At 32.6% G+C, this 18,760-nt stretch overlaps 1 protein-coding gene across 3 annotated transcripts in view; it reads left to right on the top strand.

Annotated features, from left to right (window-relative positions):
- LOC118185674 (constitutive coactivator of PPAR-gamma-like protein 1 homolog) overlaps positions 1-18,760 on the top strand; it is a 354,891-nt gene that overhangs the window by 287,699 nt on the left and 48,432 nt on the right. For all 3 annotated transcript variants that reach the window (XM_085807957.1, XM_085807956.1, XM_085807955.1), the window contains exons 11-13: positions 10,842-10,956; positions 13,913-14,119; positions 17,756-17,918. In XM_085807957.1, the coding sequence (XP_085664083.1) occupies positions 10,842-10,956; positions 13,913-14,119; positions 17,756-17,918 (485 nt within the window). The remainder of the gene's footprint in view (positions 1-10,841; positions 10,957-13,912; positions 14,120-17,755; positions 17,919-18,760) is intronic.

Here is an 18,760-nt window from a genome sequence, read left to right as displayed (position 1 = left end):
AAATGTTTTGTTAGTACGCACTCTTCACAAAAGCTTGAAGGTGACTCAGATACTGGCAAACCCATTTCTTTTAATATTTTATCAGATGAGTGCCCCATGCACCTGTGCCATAATTCTGCACTATGATTTGCAATGTATGTTGAAGCTTTAACAGGTTCAAATTGACTCACATACTGTCCTTTCTCATTGAGTTTAGCAAACTTAAATTTTTCATTCCTCTTTTGAATAACAGCTACATCATTCTTAAAAATTACACTGTGACCTGCTTTTTGAATATTCTTCACAGATATTAATTGACCGTTCAACTCAGGCACATATAACACATCTTTAAGTAATATTTCTCTTCCATTTAATGTTCCAGGTACTGTACCAATACCTACCAATACCTTCTACCTTTAAAACATCATTTTTCGAAGCACATGCAACAGTTCCAGAAAAAGGTTTAATTTCTTCAAACCACTCACCTTTATTACACATGTGTGTAGATGCTCCAGAATCCAGAAAAAAATTTCCAACAGGCTCACCAAGCATGAATGTTACTGCAGCCGATTCTCTATAATCTGATTTATGCTTAAATCTGCAATCCTTCCTGTAATGCCCTGGGCGTCCACATCCAAAACAAACTAATTTTTTCTTGCAAAGCTTGGCAATATGACCTTTACTTTTACATTTGTGGCAGAAGATATCACGCTTATCAGCGCTAAAAGCTACGTTATTACTTGAGGCAGAAATACGAGAATCGTAAGAATTTCTCTCACCTTGCAATTCTTCAGCATTCAAGAGCCTTTGCATAACAAAGTACAGCGTAAGCATTTCATTTGGCTGGTTCTCAATCGTCGATTTAATAATGTCGTACTCAGAAGGTAGCGACATCAACAAATAAATAATCACATCCATACCTTTGACTTCAGCACCCGAGAGCCGCAGTTCATTTACGATCGCCAAAAGTTCATTAATATGTGATTGCATACCGCAATCTCGGCGTTTCTTCAGTGTCGATAATTTCTTTCGTACTAATATTTGACTAACTGCACTCACCTTATGGTATTTATTCTTTAAACTGCTCCAAATTTCACATGCAGAAGATTCCCTCGACATGGTCGCCAATATGGCATCATCTAGAAGGGTTAGTAGCAATGCGTAAGCCTTTTTTGCATCTTTGATTTCAGCAACTTTCCTTTCATCCGCTTCAACGCCTAAATATTTATCAAGTTCTTTGGCTGCAAACACAGCTTCTACACGGCGCTTAAACAGAGAAAAGTTTTTACCGTTAAACGGCTCATCACGTGCTGCCATTTCAAATTTCACTTAACGCGCGATTCCGTTCCAAACAAATAAGTTCCACAAAACAAATATAAATGCTTCGCCTCTAGCGTGTTCAATATCAGAACCACGCTCTGCTGTAAAGATTTAAAAAAAGTTGAATCAGAGGCCGATGATAATTAAGTAGAGGCTTTATTAAAAGATGGAAGGGCACAGCACGTTTCTACATATCACAGCACGTTCTACATATCATGGCACAGCACGTTTCTACATATCACAGACCATGACCAAGAACTACTACAACTGTTGCCAGATCAACCTAAGCAAAAGTATAAAACAGTTACAGTTAAAATACATGACATTAAAACAAGAACGGGGAGTACGTGTGATTATTCTCAACACTATGATGTGCTAAAGCTGTGCATGTAACAACCGAGTCCTTAGAATGTACATCTAAATGTACAACATTGGTACTTTTCCAAAATCAGGCATGAAAGTTTTAAGCGTTTTCGCGGAATTCCGCTTTTTTGAACGTCACCCGGGCTTTTTCTGAGATCGATGCAGAACCGTTCAGAAATCCCGACCGGCAAATGTCTGTGGTTGGTAAACGGAGGACACGCTCTCTCTCTCTTCCTCTTTTCTTTGTAAAGAAACTTTACATCATGCCAGAGATCGCGAAATACGTTGTTTTACATCAAAGCTGTCTGTAAGCTGTACATACAGTTTTGTTTTACATCAAGGCGAAGTAGGTGGGGCTTATGTGGAAAGGCAGAACTAGATATGTACGAATATCGTATCAAAGAAGAGCAAGGAACCATCAAATAAGAGTTGACTTCAATAGTTTTAGTGATCGGTGCTGGTGCCATCTGTTGGACATATGGATAACCACTTGCATTCTCCAGTACACAAAACTCTATGTAAAAATTTAAGGAATGCTGATAATTTTTACAAAATAGAGCTAGAAATAAAAAAGGAGGAGTGAGAATCTTTAAAAAAAAAAGGGAAAAAAAGTAATTAAACACTGCAGAAAATAAAAGTATCAATGAATTGTATAAAAGCTGCTGAAAAGGAATTTGAGGCTAGCTTGCAAGCGGAAATTAGAAAAGTTGGCTGCTAAAGTAGCAAAAAAGAAAAAGCTTTTCCCTAAAAATTTTTAATCCGGATTGAGTGAGACAGACAAAATAGTTATTTTTTATATTCCTCCTTTAACTATATGTTATTTTGTAACTATATTATCTCACATAACTACTTTTTCTGGTGTTATGTAAAGTACTGTTTATTGAATTAAAAGTGAAGATAATTGAAAGCTATAGTAAGAGTTATATATATATATTATCTCTAAAGCTTGTCATTGCCTGGAAATGGGAAGTAATATATAACATAAATATGTATATTAGTGTGTTGTAATGTTGTGTACAGTATTCATGTATCAACAGTTAAATTGAGTTACATAAAGAGTATCTTAAAGAAGGTTAATTCATTACAATCTCTTGGTGATTTACTTTTTTTTTTTTTTTTTTTTTTTTTTTTTTACTACAATTGGAAGATAAAATTAATAGCAAAATAGTAAGTACAAGTATTATTTATCCTTGGAAGAAGCAAAATGTAACAGATTATTAATGTGACATCTAAAGGAAAAAATCAATTATTTAGTTTTGATCTTATGTTTGCCTTTATGTTAATTGTTTGGGAAAAAAATAAATAATAATTTTTTAAAGTGGAACCACCAAAAAGATGACTGCTTTATTTAAAAAAAATGTTTTTGCTTTTAAAATACCTATAGATTTCGCTTGTTTTATTCTTTCTAGAGGAATGAGTTAAAAAAAAAATTACTGGACTTTATCAAATTGATGCTTTATTCTTCACGCAGATTAAAAGCTTTTTACCTTTCAAAGAATATTATAATTCTTCTTTCAGTTTCAGTTTACTTCTTCTAAGAACAGTCAATATTTAAGAACATGGATGGAGAGGTAGCTAAATGAAAATGCTCAGTTTTCTGTTTGAAAAAGGACTATTCGGTTGAATCATGTAATAGTTTCAAATTTGTATATCATTGGAAGAAACATTCTTTAGTTTCGGCCAGAAGAAATAAAAGCCCTATTTTATACCCTAACAAAAATGCCCCATACATATCTGTAAAAAACATTTTACTGTGATTTGGCCTATGGGTACCTGAAGAAACAACCAACAGACTTGTATGGGTACCCATAGGCCAAATTCCTGTAAAAACCAGTAGACAGGAACCTGTAAACCTATGTCAGTACTCATATGCCAGATCCCCATAAAAACCTGTAGACAAAATCCCACAGATCAATATAGATACCTTTTCGCGAAATCTTTGCAATTAACAGTAGATAAAAATCCACAAACAAAACCACTAAAATTATATCGGTATCCATACACAGAATCCCTTAAAAAATGCATAAAAGTAGAACTATAGGTCAAATTTCCACAAAAACTATTAATTATAATCATAAACCAGCAGAAGTACACAATTAGCACTGATGAAATGTACAAAATTGTATGGGGGGAAGTATGTAGAAAAGTTTTAAATAAAATTCAATGTGATTAAACCTTAACAAAATTTTAAATACCTGAAAGCCTACATTCCTTCATTATGCATGTCAGCACAAATGTATTGAATAACATTTGTATAACTTTTGTTTACAAAAGTTTAAACTCCCCTTATATAATTTTGAAAATAAAACTAACAGAAAGGTAATGCAGCCATGAATTGCAACTATCGAATGATAAATATATATATGTATATACACATCTACATAACATTTGATAGCTGCGAATCATGACTTTGATTATCTCTATTGATTATTACTGAAAAGCAATATTGATTATTACTGAAAAGCAATTACATTATGACCACCCTCCATCTGCAACAAAGGGCTCGCCCAGGAACAAAACCACTGCATGCATGGCTGATGTTGGAGTATATAAAGCAGCTATACATTGTCTTTCTAAACATAGCACAATTAGCAACAGAATGGGAAAAGCATCTTATTTATCAGACTTAAATAAAGGTAAAATCATTATGGCTAGGCAACTGGGAACATCAGTAACAGAAATGGCATGTTTAATGGGCTGTTCATGTGCAGTTGTTGTAAGCACATATCGAAAGTTGTGTATCCATGGTGAAATGACAAGTCACTGGTCAGCAATGTGTCTTCAATGGCGCAGATTCCAGAGGAGAGTGGAGATTGCTACACATTGTTCACCATGAACGAAGAGCCACAACAGCCGAAATCACCGCCAGCTATAACAGTGGTGACTCAGACAGTGTTTCTCAACACACTGTGCGACATAAATTGCTGCAGCTGGAGGCCAAAGCATATAAACACCAGCTGCATCTGCAGTGGGCCAAGAAACATCGAAATTGGAAATTAGGAGAATGGACATTGGACATTAGAATTAGAAGAAAGTTGCATGGTCCAATGAATTACATTTTCTGGTCCATCACATCAAAGGGCGTGTACTAATATGCCAATTTTCAAACAAAACTCTGGCTTTCGGATGCACAGCTGGTCGGAGATAAGCCAGTGGCACGGGTATTATGGTGTGGGCAATGTTTTCATGGGGCACATTAGGACCCATTATCCCCATAGAAAAATCTCTGAAGTCTGTGTTCAACATGAACATCATTGCAGACCAGGTTCAGGTTCACCCATTCATGACAACAGTACTTCTGGTGGGGGATCGTTCTTATGAATAGGATAATGCACCATGTCATAAGGGTTGAATCGTCAGGAAGTGGATCGATTAACATTTCAGTGACTTTGAAGTCATGTCTTGGCATCCAAATTCATCTGACATTAATCCAATAGAGCATTTGTGGTCTCACCTTGAAAACCAAATTCTTTCTGTAATACTACCCTCTCACAATGTGCTGGAATTGCGGGACCAGTTGGTGAGCGCTTGGTACCATATACCTGAGACTACCTATCAGCATCTTCTAGAGTCAATGCCATGCCAGATGCTGGCAGTTTTAAGGGTTACATGTTACTAACAGGGTGGTCATAATGTAATGGCCCTTCGATATATATACACATAGCATTGTATCTCATCGCATATATTTGTGTAACACTCTATTTCAGTTCTTTTATTCAGAAACTGAGCAATGGTATTTCATCACACCAGCTTGTTCAACAATTTGGTACCCATCGAGAAATATATTGTCAGTGGATGGTATTTTCTAGTATTTGCTTAAATTTCAAGTTACAGTGCACTAAATCAAATTTAAATGAAATTAGACGAATTCCTAAGTTTCAGAAAGAGAAACACTATTACAAGACAAAATATTAAATAAACAAGCATGCAAAAAGAACAAGGGGCTTGGAAATTAGAAATCTTACCCTTTTGACCCGACTTTTAGATGGTTAAAATTTAACTATAAAAAGTAGTTTAATGTAAAGTTGACATACTAAAAGAAGTGTCATACGAGTTTAAAGTTTTTAACTTTTCCCATGTCCTGGAAATCTCCTGGGACAATATGTCCTAATCGTCTGGGATATTGCCCTTTCTCAGAAAATAAAACTAAAATTTGTGCTAATATATACTGTGAATATTGCAAAACGTAAACTTTGCCACATGCTTCAGTTCATATACAATAAAAATTTTCATATATGTTTCATAAACATAAACGTAATATATCAGCATGCATTAATTTGATCACCAACTGAATCTGTTGTAAGTGCGTTAATTCAAATTATCAAGTCTGAAATTATCACTTTTCAGACTTTATGCACATTGCTTCTAAGGATAAAAGATGGAAAATCAATTCATGCAATAGTTTTTTTTTTTTCTCCCACCTAAGAAACTCCCTTTCAGAACTGTTCAACTGTCAGCAAAGTTCACTCAAACATTAGACTCTATTACACATACATGGCTGCATTGGCATTTCCTTGCAAATTATTTCATATTCACAAGGAATGCTAATATTTTTGTTTTCATCATAAACATTCAAAACAGTAAAAGATATTAAAAGTACTATTTATTGTATTACTGCAGCATACCAGCCATCCAGACCACAACACAAACATAACAACATTAACAAGAAAGGTGCCATGTTGCTTGTTTGGCAACTTCTATTTCTGGGAAAGAGGGGGGATTTTCCCCCCTCACTTCAGCATTAAAACTGATAAAAATGGTTTTACTTTCAGAAAACTGTGAATGAAAGTTGTAATGTGAAGAGATGATGTTCAATACCAGTGTTTATTTGTACTCTAAAAGATGTTGAAATATGTGTAAAAAGTATATGTGTGTATTCAGAGAAAAGCCACCTCCTTAAGATAACCACCTCTAAAAGAGACCAGTATTTCTGAGAATATAAGTATATGTTGGTATTGAACATCCCCTCTCTAAAGTGAACATGCAAAGAAAATTCTGGAAGTATGGCTGATCAGCTTAGAAAGACTCATTTCACAGGAGCAACATCTCTAAGATAACCACCTCTAAAAGATAAAAGTATGTCTGAGAATGTAAATATATATTGGTAGTGAACATCATCTCTCTAAGGTGACTACCACAGATAAAAATTTTTTATATGTGTCTGGTAGCCTTAGAGAGGCCTCATTGTGTATGGGTGTGTATAAAAGTATACATGTATTAATCAGTACTAATCATTGTTATTGTTTCCAACAAAAGTTTAAAAAAAATAAATAAATGAACATATATAGTGAACCCTTTCCAAGATGACCATGCATATTTCTAGGTTACTCTGATGTTCTTTAAGAGGTCATATTTATTTATGTTCTTAGAAATACTGATCGTCTTAGTGATGGAGACGAGAGGGTTCACTGTATAGTTTTAAATTTTAAACATTCCTCTTGTTTACAAAACTGAAATAACCTTAATCTCAATCATAGCAAATAAATGAATAAATAAAAAGTAAATAAATAATTGAAATTAATCAGCAGACAACAAGGATACCTATGAGTTTTGGTTTACTGATGTCAGAAAAGTCTTAAGCCATACAAACCAATAGAAGGTTTATTTGGCATCCATTTTGATTGTTATGGTATCAATGTCTATTGAATTAAGAAAAATTAGTAAAATGTCAATATAAACCAATGCAAACCAGTAGAAAGTTCTGACATTGGTGTTAGCTGTATTTATGTCAATCCATACCAGTAAGAAGAACCCACAGAGATCAAGAGAAACTACTAAATGTTAGTAGAAACCAACGGAAAGTTTTACTGGTTTCTATGGGACATTTTGATACCACTAAGAAAAAGCAATAAGGACCAACAAAAGGCAGTGAAAGTCGGTAGAAACAAAACAAAAAAAAAAAAAAAAAAAAAATTTCTATGGGTACCCATAAAAAGTTTTACTGGTTTCTATGGGGCATTTTTAGCTGCATATTTATGACTAATTACATTAATCACATAATAAATGCAAGATTCTCATAATTGTGCCATAATTTTCTAGTTGCAGCCATCAAAGCTTTGTATTTTTCATCCATTTAACTTATAGGCCATGGCTTTCAGGTATTCTTCAATAACAGCTTTTGGAGCTGATTGAAATTTTTCTACCCTGTTTGGTTTCTTACTTGTGAGACACTGTTTTTAGAACTCTTTGTTCACAGTAGTGTTCGAAGGGGCGGAATTTTATTATCTTAAGATTAACATAGCGTAAACGTCTAGAGACATTTGAAATGAGTCCTTCATGAATACCTGCTAATAAGCAAGGCTATCTACATGCATTATTATCAATGAAAATTATTTGAAACTTTAAACTTCCCAGTATTGTTCCACTACATAGATGATACTTTTACCCTGTTTGATGGTAATAAAGATGATTTAAATGAAGTTCCTCAAAGAAATGAATTCCATTGATCCTGCTATTCAGTTTACTTTTGAATTTGAGACATCCAATTCTCTTCTGTTCCTCGACGTTTTGGTCACATGTAACTTATTCAAATTCACTACTACTGTTTATGGTAAACCTTCATCAGTTTGTTTTCTACCATTCTTCAAATAATATCATTGAGCTAAAGAGCTTCATTTTATTCGTTTGTTTTCTATGCACTTCAAGTTTGCTCCTCCAAATTGGCTCTTGATTGAGAAATAAATTATTTAAAAGCAGTTGCTATTGGTGGGAGTTTATTAACCAAGTGGTTAAAAAGTTCTCATCTCAAAACATCAAAAGGCAGCCTCTCGTTTTAGGAGATTATAAGAATTCTGTTGTCATTCCTTTCTTTCCATCGTTTAGCTATAAAACTGTACCTATTTTACAAAAGTTTAACTTTTGGGTAGTTTTTTTCTCTCTGTCAGTAAAATTCGTAGTTCCATACTTAAGGACTTCAATCCGGATATGAATTCCTGGGGTATTTACATGGTTCTTTCCCAGTCTGCTTTGATTTACATTGGTCAAACTAAAAGAGCCTTAAAGTTTTGTGTTACAGAGCTTGAAGCATATGTTAGGAAAAAGGAAACACTGAAATCAACTGTTGCCCGGCACTGTTGGTCAGAAAAATCCCATTGTTTATTTTTTTGCAACCAAAATTATTCCAGAAATATCTTCCTTTGGTGAATTATCTGTTCTATAGGTGTTTCCCATTCAAAGAATCTCTGTTATAGTTAGCGACCCTAATTCCAATCCTTCTTAACCCTCAGCCCATGAGGAAACTGTGTTTTGGTTTTCTTGTTTCATCTATAGATGGTGCCAGTAACTTGATGTCTTTCCAACTATTCTCATCTTATCACATATTCTATCTCATTTATTTGCACATACACAACTGAAGAAAGATGGAACTGGTCCTGCAAAATTTAAAAACATTACACTGATTCTTGTTTAACTTCTCTAATAATAATTTTTGGCATGTTATTTTATCCTAAATCAAAAAATTTTAATTCATTAGAAACTATAAAGAAGCACAAAAGGGATAAAAAATTAAAACATGTTGGAAGTGCTTTTTTGAAATGGTTTCAAGCTATGCAACTAAAACTTGTTCTTATTTCTACAGATCTTTTCATTTTAAAAGCTGTGGAATTTGCTAAGTTGCTAGTAGAAAGTTTTGTATCAAGTGACACATGGCTCACAACTTGGAATGGAAAAATAACATAAAAACCTTAATGGTAAGAAGGAAGAGGCATATCATTGTGTGGCTGAGAAACTAGATAAATAATGTTTAAACTGGGATGCTAAATGAATACAATCCACAATAAATTTTTAAAACGGGCAAAGCTGTATTGTGTTATAAAACATGAAAAGAACACACATTAATATTTAAATGGGAAACAGCTATAGGTGTAAGAAAGTGAAAGAACAATTTAGTGTGTTATTAAGCACAGTGCTGGTAGTTGAAAGGAGTCATAAATTTACATCTAGCGTACCGTAGCAGAACCAAGAATTCATAAATTATACTTTTACTGATTTTTAATTAAGCAACAAAGTGGAAAATGAAAACAAAAAAAAAAAAAAAAAAGCATTACTAATTATTAGATAACTATGCAGCACACATGCCTCTGACTTTCACTTAAAGATTTTTGTCTCATGCTGGAAATAGTTTTTACAATGAGCATTCATATCATGTTGTTATAAAAGATTTCAAATGTCATTATAGAAATATTCAGAAAATGATGTACAGAATTCATTCTTGTGAAAATGCAAGCATTATAAAGCATTGATCTGGATCTGATAAACATATGGTCATTCTCTAAAACACAGTTAAATCTGTTTTCAGATAAGATGTTTTTCTGTAGAAGCCTCTGGGGAATAGGAAGCTATAACTAATGTTTCAGACATTAGTGAGGAAAGTTATGAAGGTTCATTTTTAGAATATGTGTCAACTGATGCTAATATTGAGGCAACATGTGTAAAAGCTTACTTTGATATTATAGAAAGTGTCAGTGAAAGTGATGGTATCATCAATCAAGTATAGAAAAGCACTAAATTCTAAGAAAACCTTGAACTGAAAAGTACTGATCAAGAAAACTGCCAGGAGTTTTAAGAAATTTAAAATACAATTAAAAAACTGTCGATGATATTAATATGAAACAAATGCAGCTAAAAAAAACTTTTCGTAAAATTTAAAAATTTCATTAAGTACATAATTATAAAAATATTTTAAAAATAATAATTTTAAAATTGCATTAATAGGTTAATTTTATCATTGATTTTTAATTATTATTTTAACATGAATTTTATAGCTCTTATTTTGCTAGATAATTTTAAAATTGTTATCACATTTTACAGTACAGAAATCACCATCCATTAAACTCGGCATCATAATAATCTCAAATGTACTTGATGTCGGAAGTGAATTTAATAAGCAGCATATGTGTGTATAATATATTTATATATACTAAAGAAACATAATAAGAGGCTAACATTTTAAATGCAATTTTTTTATACCCGTCTTGGGTTATGGCTGCAGTATTGGGGTAAAATAGACTTAAAGATTCTAAAGTTAAAAGTAAATTGGAATCAAAGCAAGGCTAGAAAAGTTGTTAGCTTTGAGGTCCGGATTATAGATTATTCCGGATTATGGGTGTCCGAATTAACGACTTTTGACTGTATATATGTTTTGGTTTCCTGTATTGCATTAATAATTATTTTAATTTCAGGTATATAATTACAAGTGCTGACATGCCCTTCCTGTACAAACATGAGTTAGATGCATTTCTTGTTCAAGCTATGGATCCTCATTTGATGGATATAGAATATACTCAGAAATTAGAAGTAAGAAAGCACTGCCTGTCATGGTACACTAACCTAATTGTAGTTTGTTAATATTTTTAAAGTTGGGACCAAACATAACTGCATTATCAAATTTAGATCAGTTGGTTACCTCATGTACTTCTGAATACATATCTGTAACAAGTAATAAATTTAAAAGCCATGAAAATTAAATACAGTAATTCAAAATCCAAAATGATTTAATATCAGGACCACAAGTAGGAAAAAGTAAAATAAGTAATAATAAAAAAAAAAACCCTTAAAATATTTATGAAGGGAGACTATTATACTCAACAAAAGGAGGCAGACTGCATGCCCTACTGCATGCGACTTTCAGACATCTGCTGGGTTGGGAATAGCATTGCAGCCAATAACAATAAAGTCATTAATGTTGTATTGATATCTAGTTGCATCTCTATGAGTCCTAAAATCTGTTGCTCAGTCCTTTTCTGAATTAAAAAAAAATTCTATCTTTAAATTTTTGCTGTTCAGTGTTGCTTCAAATTTAAAAATTTTCCTGCCACCTGCTACGGCCACACTGGCACTGGATCTATTCATTTTGATGATGTATATTAGCTGAATTGCTTGTTCTTTCTCTGTAGCTTGAACATTTTTTACTGAGCTCTTTTAAACTTTCTGCATGAGAAAACACAGAATTCATAAAGTACTCATAAATTCCCTATAATCTTCCTGGATACTAACTCAACATTCACAATTCCATCAAAGTAAGTAATGAAATCAACATCATCTGGATGTTAAATTTTAAGGAATGCACTTTTCTCGAATCAGGCTATTGGGTGATTTACATGCCAGATGATAATTGTAAACAAGAAACTAATAATGAGCTTCAAGAATTGGCATAACAGGAATAAATTTACAGGACTAATTTTTAAAGTGAAATAGAAACTTCCTCAGCTGCAGGAGGGGAAATGATAATAATTTTCTGGATAAATTTGGCTGCAGAGAAAGGGAAAATGTAAATGTAACTTCAGGAAATAAAGGCAGCTGCAATTTCACACCAGGCAAAAATCTAAAAATTCTAGTCAGAGGTGTGGGAGTTGAATTGATGTGTGCTTGAGCATGTGAATGAAGAATTTGTAAAAGGTGTATATTATTCTGATGAAACTGTCAGTGCAATGCAAGAAGAATAGTTATTAAATATTGGGTGGGAATTCTTCACACAAAGCATAAAGATACTTTGTGATTATGCAGAAAAGTAGTTTTGATAGTGTAATTTGATGTAAATGAATGAACTGCCATAGTGCTTTCATATGCAGTTTCTTTCATATAAATGATTTCATAATCATTTTCGTGAAGAAAACAACTTTTGTGACAGATCTCTTCAAACTCATAAAACATGTAGTGAACTTCGATTGTGAAGGCAAATTCCTATCTGCTCCTTTACCAAACTCAAGAAATAGGATTATTTGCTGAAATTTTGTCATTTGACCCATTAGTGAAATTTGATCCACTGGTCCAAATTCATATGTATTCAGGAGAATACAGTGGGCTAAAATTTAAAGAACTTCAGTTAAGGAAAAAAAAAATGCCAAGCTGAAAAGCATGTGCAATTTTGATTGGCAAATCAGAGTGAAAATTAACATTAGTGGAGTGAAATAATTTTTATTCAATGCTTTTAGGACTTGTTAATATTTAGAAACATATAAATAACAGTAGAAAAATCAGTTCATAAAAAGTCCACTGTATAGAATTTGTGTAAACTATTGATGTCTATTTTGGAGTGTAATGTACCGTAATTTCCGGAAGAAAGGTAAACGCCGCACTCAAGAAAAATGGCGGAAAAAATTAAAATTGCACAGAATCGCCGCATCAGCGTAAATGCCGCAATAGATTAAATTGCGCATGACATCGTTGTGGGCCATATAGATGCAAAGACTCAACCTAAGTCCTGATATATGACATACCAGTTAAGAAAAATGCATGAAATGAAACCATAACTCAAAAATAAATTAAAGGTAAGAAATGTATAGCTTCTGTGCCATTTAGAGACATTTTCAAAAATTTTCCGCTCCCTTCATACTTAAAAACTATCCAACAAGTACTTGTACCCAAACTGATGGGATCTGTATTTGGCAGAATGCCAAGAAAAATCCATTCATGCTGAAGGGGAAATACGTCAGAGTTCGTTATTGTGAGGCAGGTGGAGTCGTGTTTGCCTTTGAAAAAAATTGCAGAAAAGGCGGGTGGGGAGAGGATGGGTCCTGGAAAATTCATCGAATGGCAGAGGAGAGAGACTATTCAAACTGATGAGAATGTTGATTTGAAAGGGGGAAGAATGTTATTGTTCTGAGATCTCGTTTAGGGTGAATAAGGCATGTAGGTCCGTTCAAGGGAAAGAATGTAAACAAAATAACGTTCGCAAAAGTCATCTGAGTGGTCTTTTGTGTGGGAACAGCACCAGTCTATGCACAATGACAAGGCCATCCAAGCTATGTATAATGACCATCATAGGAAATATTTTATTTTTAGTGCACCTAAACACTGCATGGGTAGAAACTCCGCACCCACTGAAAATTTAAGTTTTAAACACATAAACGCCGCGGCATTTCTTCCGGAAATTACGGTAGATGTTTGACCTATGAGTATTCTCTAGTCTTGTATAAAATTACCTAAATTGACAGTCGTTTAAAAAAAAGTTTTAGGGAAGAGATATTTCTAACATGTATTTCATTTATGTTAGAAGTTTTTGTCATTATGGCTATATGATATATTTTTGAAATGTTTGATTAATCACTGAACTTACATATTTGATTCTTTGAATTGTTATTAAACCAGTTTTCTAAACAAAATATATTTTCTTTATACGTACTTACTTCACCTAAACATTGTGTATCATTAAATTATCTTCCTTGATATTGCTAATAATTTCTCAGAGTATATTATATTCGTTAATATTTTTCAGATATATTCTCTGAATATTTCCTTTCTGTATTTTTAGGTGCCACTGATTACACCAAGAGGCATAATGCTTGCAGCTATATTCATGCAGGGTGTTGAGCATGCTTTGATTGCTAATGATGCTTGTGGTGCTCCAATATCTTGGTTGATGTGTTGTCCTTGGTTGTTTTTTGATGGCAAACTATTTCATCGTAAATTGCTCAAGGCTAATGGTGCCAAGAATCTTTTGGATCTGTGTGATAACAGAGTAAGTTTTTTTTTTTTTTTTTTTTTTTTTTTTTTTTTTTGTGGTAAGAGGAGAAGCAATCTGTATTATTTATATCATTGCCTTATACTCACTTTTAAATAAAATTACAAAATCAGCTAACTATTTTTTTTAACTGAGCTATTTTCAGTTAAAAATTTTTCGACTGAATTTTTTTTTAAAATCTTGTGTTTAGTAACTGTAATATTTAGTAATTTGTAAATGGCAACATTTAATGTTTAGTAACTTGTAATTGGCGACACTTTGGATACAGATATGAAAATAGAACTATGCTGGTATTGCAATTCTCTGTAATATAATACATTCTATGATTATAAAAAAATGGCTTCTAAAAACTAAAAGTGCACCCTCATTGTTCTGTATGGTGTCGGGAATATTTTACTTTCAAAATGGAAAGTTTAAAACCACGAGAGCTGATGAAATTTGATGGAAATCTTGCTTCAAATTGGCAAAGATGGCTGTAATCATTCGAAACATATGAAGTAGCTAGTGGATTATACAATAAAGACGAGCAAAGATGGCTGTAATCATTCGAAACATATGAAGTAGCTAGTGGATTATACAATAAAGACAAGACGGTAAGAGTTAATACTTCTCTTCATTAATAGGAATTCGTGATCTTGAAGTATATAATACATTTGCTATAGAAGAAGGTAAAGAAATTAAATTAAGTGAAATTAAGACAAAATTTACGGAATATTGTATTCCTACGAAAAATATTACATATGAAAGACATTTGTTCTTTACTAGAAATCAAACCGTGTCAGAAACCATAGATGACTATGTAACTGACCTTCGAAATAAAGCTAGAACATGTAAGTTTGCACAATTAACATATAGTTTAATAAAATATAAAATTGTTTGTGGTATTAAAGATTATGTAGTGAGAGCAACATTGTTACATGAAACAGAATTAACATTAGAAATATCTCTTGATATATGCAGATCTGCTGAAATAAGTGCACATCACATGAAAATCATAAAAGATGAGGAAACTGTTGTAAACTTAGTGAAAAAGAAACTCAGTAAACGTAATAAGAATACCTACAAAAAGGTAAATATCAAGAAACAAAAGACAAAAGTTTGTTCTAAATGTGGAACATCTCATGAGTATTGAAAGTGTCCAGCATATGGAAAAATCTGTCATAAGTGTAAAAAGGCAAATCATTCTGGAAATCATTGTAAAAGCTATATAATGAAAAATGAAGCAGTCAAGGTAAACAAAAAAGATAGACAAATTAAATTAATGAATCTTGACTCTGAGGCAGAGCCATGTCGGCATGTTTTATGTCGGCACATTAAACCTTAATTCAGATAACAAGGAAGAGAAATGGACTGTTCATGGTAATGTAAATAAAAGTAAGCTAAATTTGCAGTTGGATACTGAAGCAATGTGCAATGTTATTTCTGAAAGCAAAGTGAAGTTACTAAATGTTCCGATACGGAAGTCTGAAATTAAAAGATTGGTTACATTCTTGGGGAATAAAATGTATACTTTAGGAAAAGCAGTACTTAATTGGCAGTATGAGAAAAATAGTTATGTTGTGGAATTCCAAGTTATTGACAAAGAAGTACCTTCTATATTAGGATTAAAATCATGTTTGCAACTAGGTTTGATTCAGAAAGTAATGTTTGTTTACACTGAAGACTTACTGGAGGAATACAAAGATGTATTTGAAGGTTGTTTGAATAGAGAATATAAAATCCAGTTAAAACAAGATGTAACACCAGTCATTCATCCTCCAAGAAAAATACCCATAGCTATACGTGATAAAGTTAAGAAAGAATTACAAAGAATGGAAAATTTAAATGTTATTGAGAAAGTAAGAGAACCAACTGAATGGGTAAATTCAATGGTCGCAGTTGTCAAACCTAACATAATAAGAATGTGTTTAGATCATAGAGATTTAAATAAAGCTATAAAACGAGATCCTATGTTAACCATTGACGAAGTTGTCCCTAGAATGCCAAATGCAAAAATATTTTCTGTTTTCGATGCTAATAGTGCTTTTTGGCAAATCCAGCTTCACGAAGAAAGTAGTAATTTGTGTACATTCAATACACCTTTTGGCAGATACAAATTTAAAAGGTTACCATTTGGCATATGTTATGCTCCAGAAATCTGAAGAAAATTAAACCAAATAACAGAAAGTCTAGAATGTGTTGAATGCATTATAGATGATATCTTAATATGGGATTCTAATGAAAAGGAACATGACCTACAACTTGAAAAAAGTACCCCTGAGAGCACAAGAAAATAATTGTGGTTCAGTAAGGCTAAGTTTAAAATAAAAGTTAATATTGTGAATTATATAGGGAATGAGTTAAGTGAAAATGGGATAAAACCTGATTTTTCTTAAGTGGAAACAATTTTTAAAATACCAGAACCTACAGATGTGATTTCGCTAGAAATATATTTGGGAATGATTAATTATTTAGCCAGATCTATTCCTAACTTAACTACTATTACTGCACCATTAAGACAGTTATTTGAGAAGATATGAATGAACCATAATTTATGAAATAAAGAGCAATTATGATCTAAAGGGTATCAAAATTTACAAAAAAAAAAAAAGGTTTAATATTTATTTGTTTACTTTATTAAACATTTCTTTCAATGTAAGTTGTTTAATTTGCTTCATTTTTTGTGCTAATACTTTCTCTTTAATTCTAAAAACAGACATAATTTCTTGTTCAGTTACAAAGTTCCACTGTTCAAGTCCTGTAATTGCTGTGTCAAGAATAACGACTAACTTGTCAATTGAAATTTTTTCGTTTTCAATACCTCTCTGTCACTTTCTTCAGTATCGGAAGCGGTATTTTCTGGATCTAGAACCATGCTACAGATTTCGCCGTCTGTTAATTGATTGATGATTGGGTCATTGTCGTCACAATGAAAACCTTCTGTTACATCATCTTCATTTATTGCCGCTTCTCCACATTTCTTTACAAAATCCAATAACTGGAAAATTTCACCTTTAGTTTGCAATGTCTGAAAACCAGCAGAATTGGAAACTCTTTTTGACATAATCGAAAGTTCAAGCTTAATTTTTATAAAATTACTCTAAATAATAAGCCAGATCCAATTAGAAGATTAAGGAACAGCACAATCTGCAACATTAACTGAAATGCCTTAGAATCAGTGAAGATAATTTTAGCCTAGCTTATACCGTCCGTTATACATTAAATGTGTATGCGTAAAGCGTACAAAAAAAAAAGTTGTGGCTTTGAGGTCTGTATTGTAGATCATTCTGGGTAGTGGACGTCTTACCGACTTTGTGCTGTTGTATTTTGGGATAAATATTAAGTTACTGCTGAAATTTCAAGTTACCTAAAAAGAATTGTGAAGAAAATGCCTTATTTTCATTCTTTTATGTTAACTTTTGTTACTTTCAGTTAACAATGGTACATAGAATAACAGCTGCTACATTTTCATTATATGTACACATGGAGGTTATTTGTTTGGGTTTCTGATATTTTCTTGTATTTACATTGCCCTTTTATCTGCTCTTTTTTTCTCAATATATAGGGATAACCTGTAGTTTCATTAGTTTGGTCTTATAAAAGTTGAAATTTATCTTATTACAAATATATATATATATAAATATAATTTTTAAGTATGACGAAGTGGCTGCTGTGGAGCAGATGAGAAGTGCAATAGTTGAAGGCCTTGCTGTGAAATTTCTCACACCCCCAATGCCTACATCACACAGGCCACAACATATGCCCTTTCCTAACTTTCCAGTACCTGTCCAGCCAGGTTCACAAGGCCGAGGTAGAGGTAAGTTAATGAACTTCATTATTATTGATTATTTTTTAAGTTTCTGTACATTTGACCATATTACTGCACAGTAGTAAGTGAGAAATCAGAGTTGTTAGGACTTCGCTGATTCTAGATTTCAGAATTTTTTTGAATTTTGCCTTTTGCTTGTGGTATTCTAAAATTTTCATATTTATGCCTGTCATTATCACATTAAATATGGTAGCTGGCATAAATTATGCCAAGCGTCCATTTAAATATATGCAGCAAAGCCAGCAGATAATTTCAAAAATATGAATTTTTAAATTCTCACTTCTATATTGCATGTGAAAAATACATTCTTTCATGACATCGCAATGTTCTGCTTCTGTAGACAGCAGGTATCTGAAAATAATATATAGGAATCACAATTAGTTGAGAAAAATTGGTTTTACAGCCCTGCCTTCTCTTTTTTTTTTTTTTTTTTTTTTTTAGTATTATATTCTCTATTCCTAGACCTTGGAGAAAAGAACAATTTGCTTGTGGCCTGAATGTTGGGCATTTCAGACTATGCTCTGTATTACTTTTTTTATGAATAGGTAAATAAGATATTTTATTATTTCATGGCTGCATGTTAGAAATTCATCATTCCAAACTCATTGAAGTTCATGGAAAATAATAATATTCTCTGTCTTCTGTGAAATGTTCAGATTAGTTTATTCCCAATTTATTTAGAAGTTTAATTAATATTAACACAGAAATAAGCACCCTGGTAAAGACCTGTTAAAACTGGTACATGTTTTTTGTTTATTAGCATGTGCTTATGCTTTCCAGACCAAAACACACCTGGGGGGGGGAAATTGGCAGCCATCTTTGAGATGTCT

The sequence above is a fragment of the Stegodyphus dumicola genome, chromosome X1, assembly GCF_044657685.1.
Source record: "Stegodyphus dumicola isolate Sdum_Otavi_A_Nest chromosome X1, ASM4465768v1".
In the NCBI taxonomy this organism is placed as follows: Eukaryota; Metazoa; Arthropoda; class Arachnida; order Araneae; family Eresidae; genus Stegodyphus; species Stegodyphus dumicola.
This window is presented reverse-complemented; position numbering and strand designations above follow the sequence as displayed.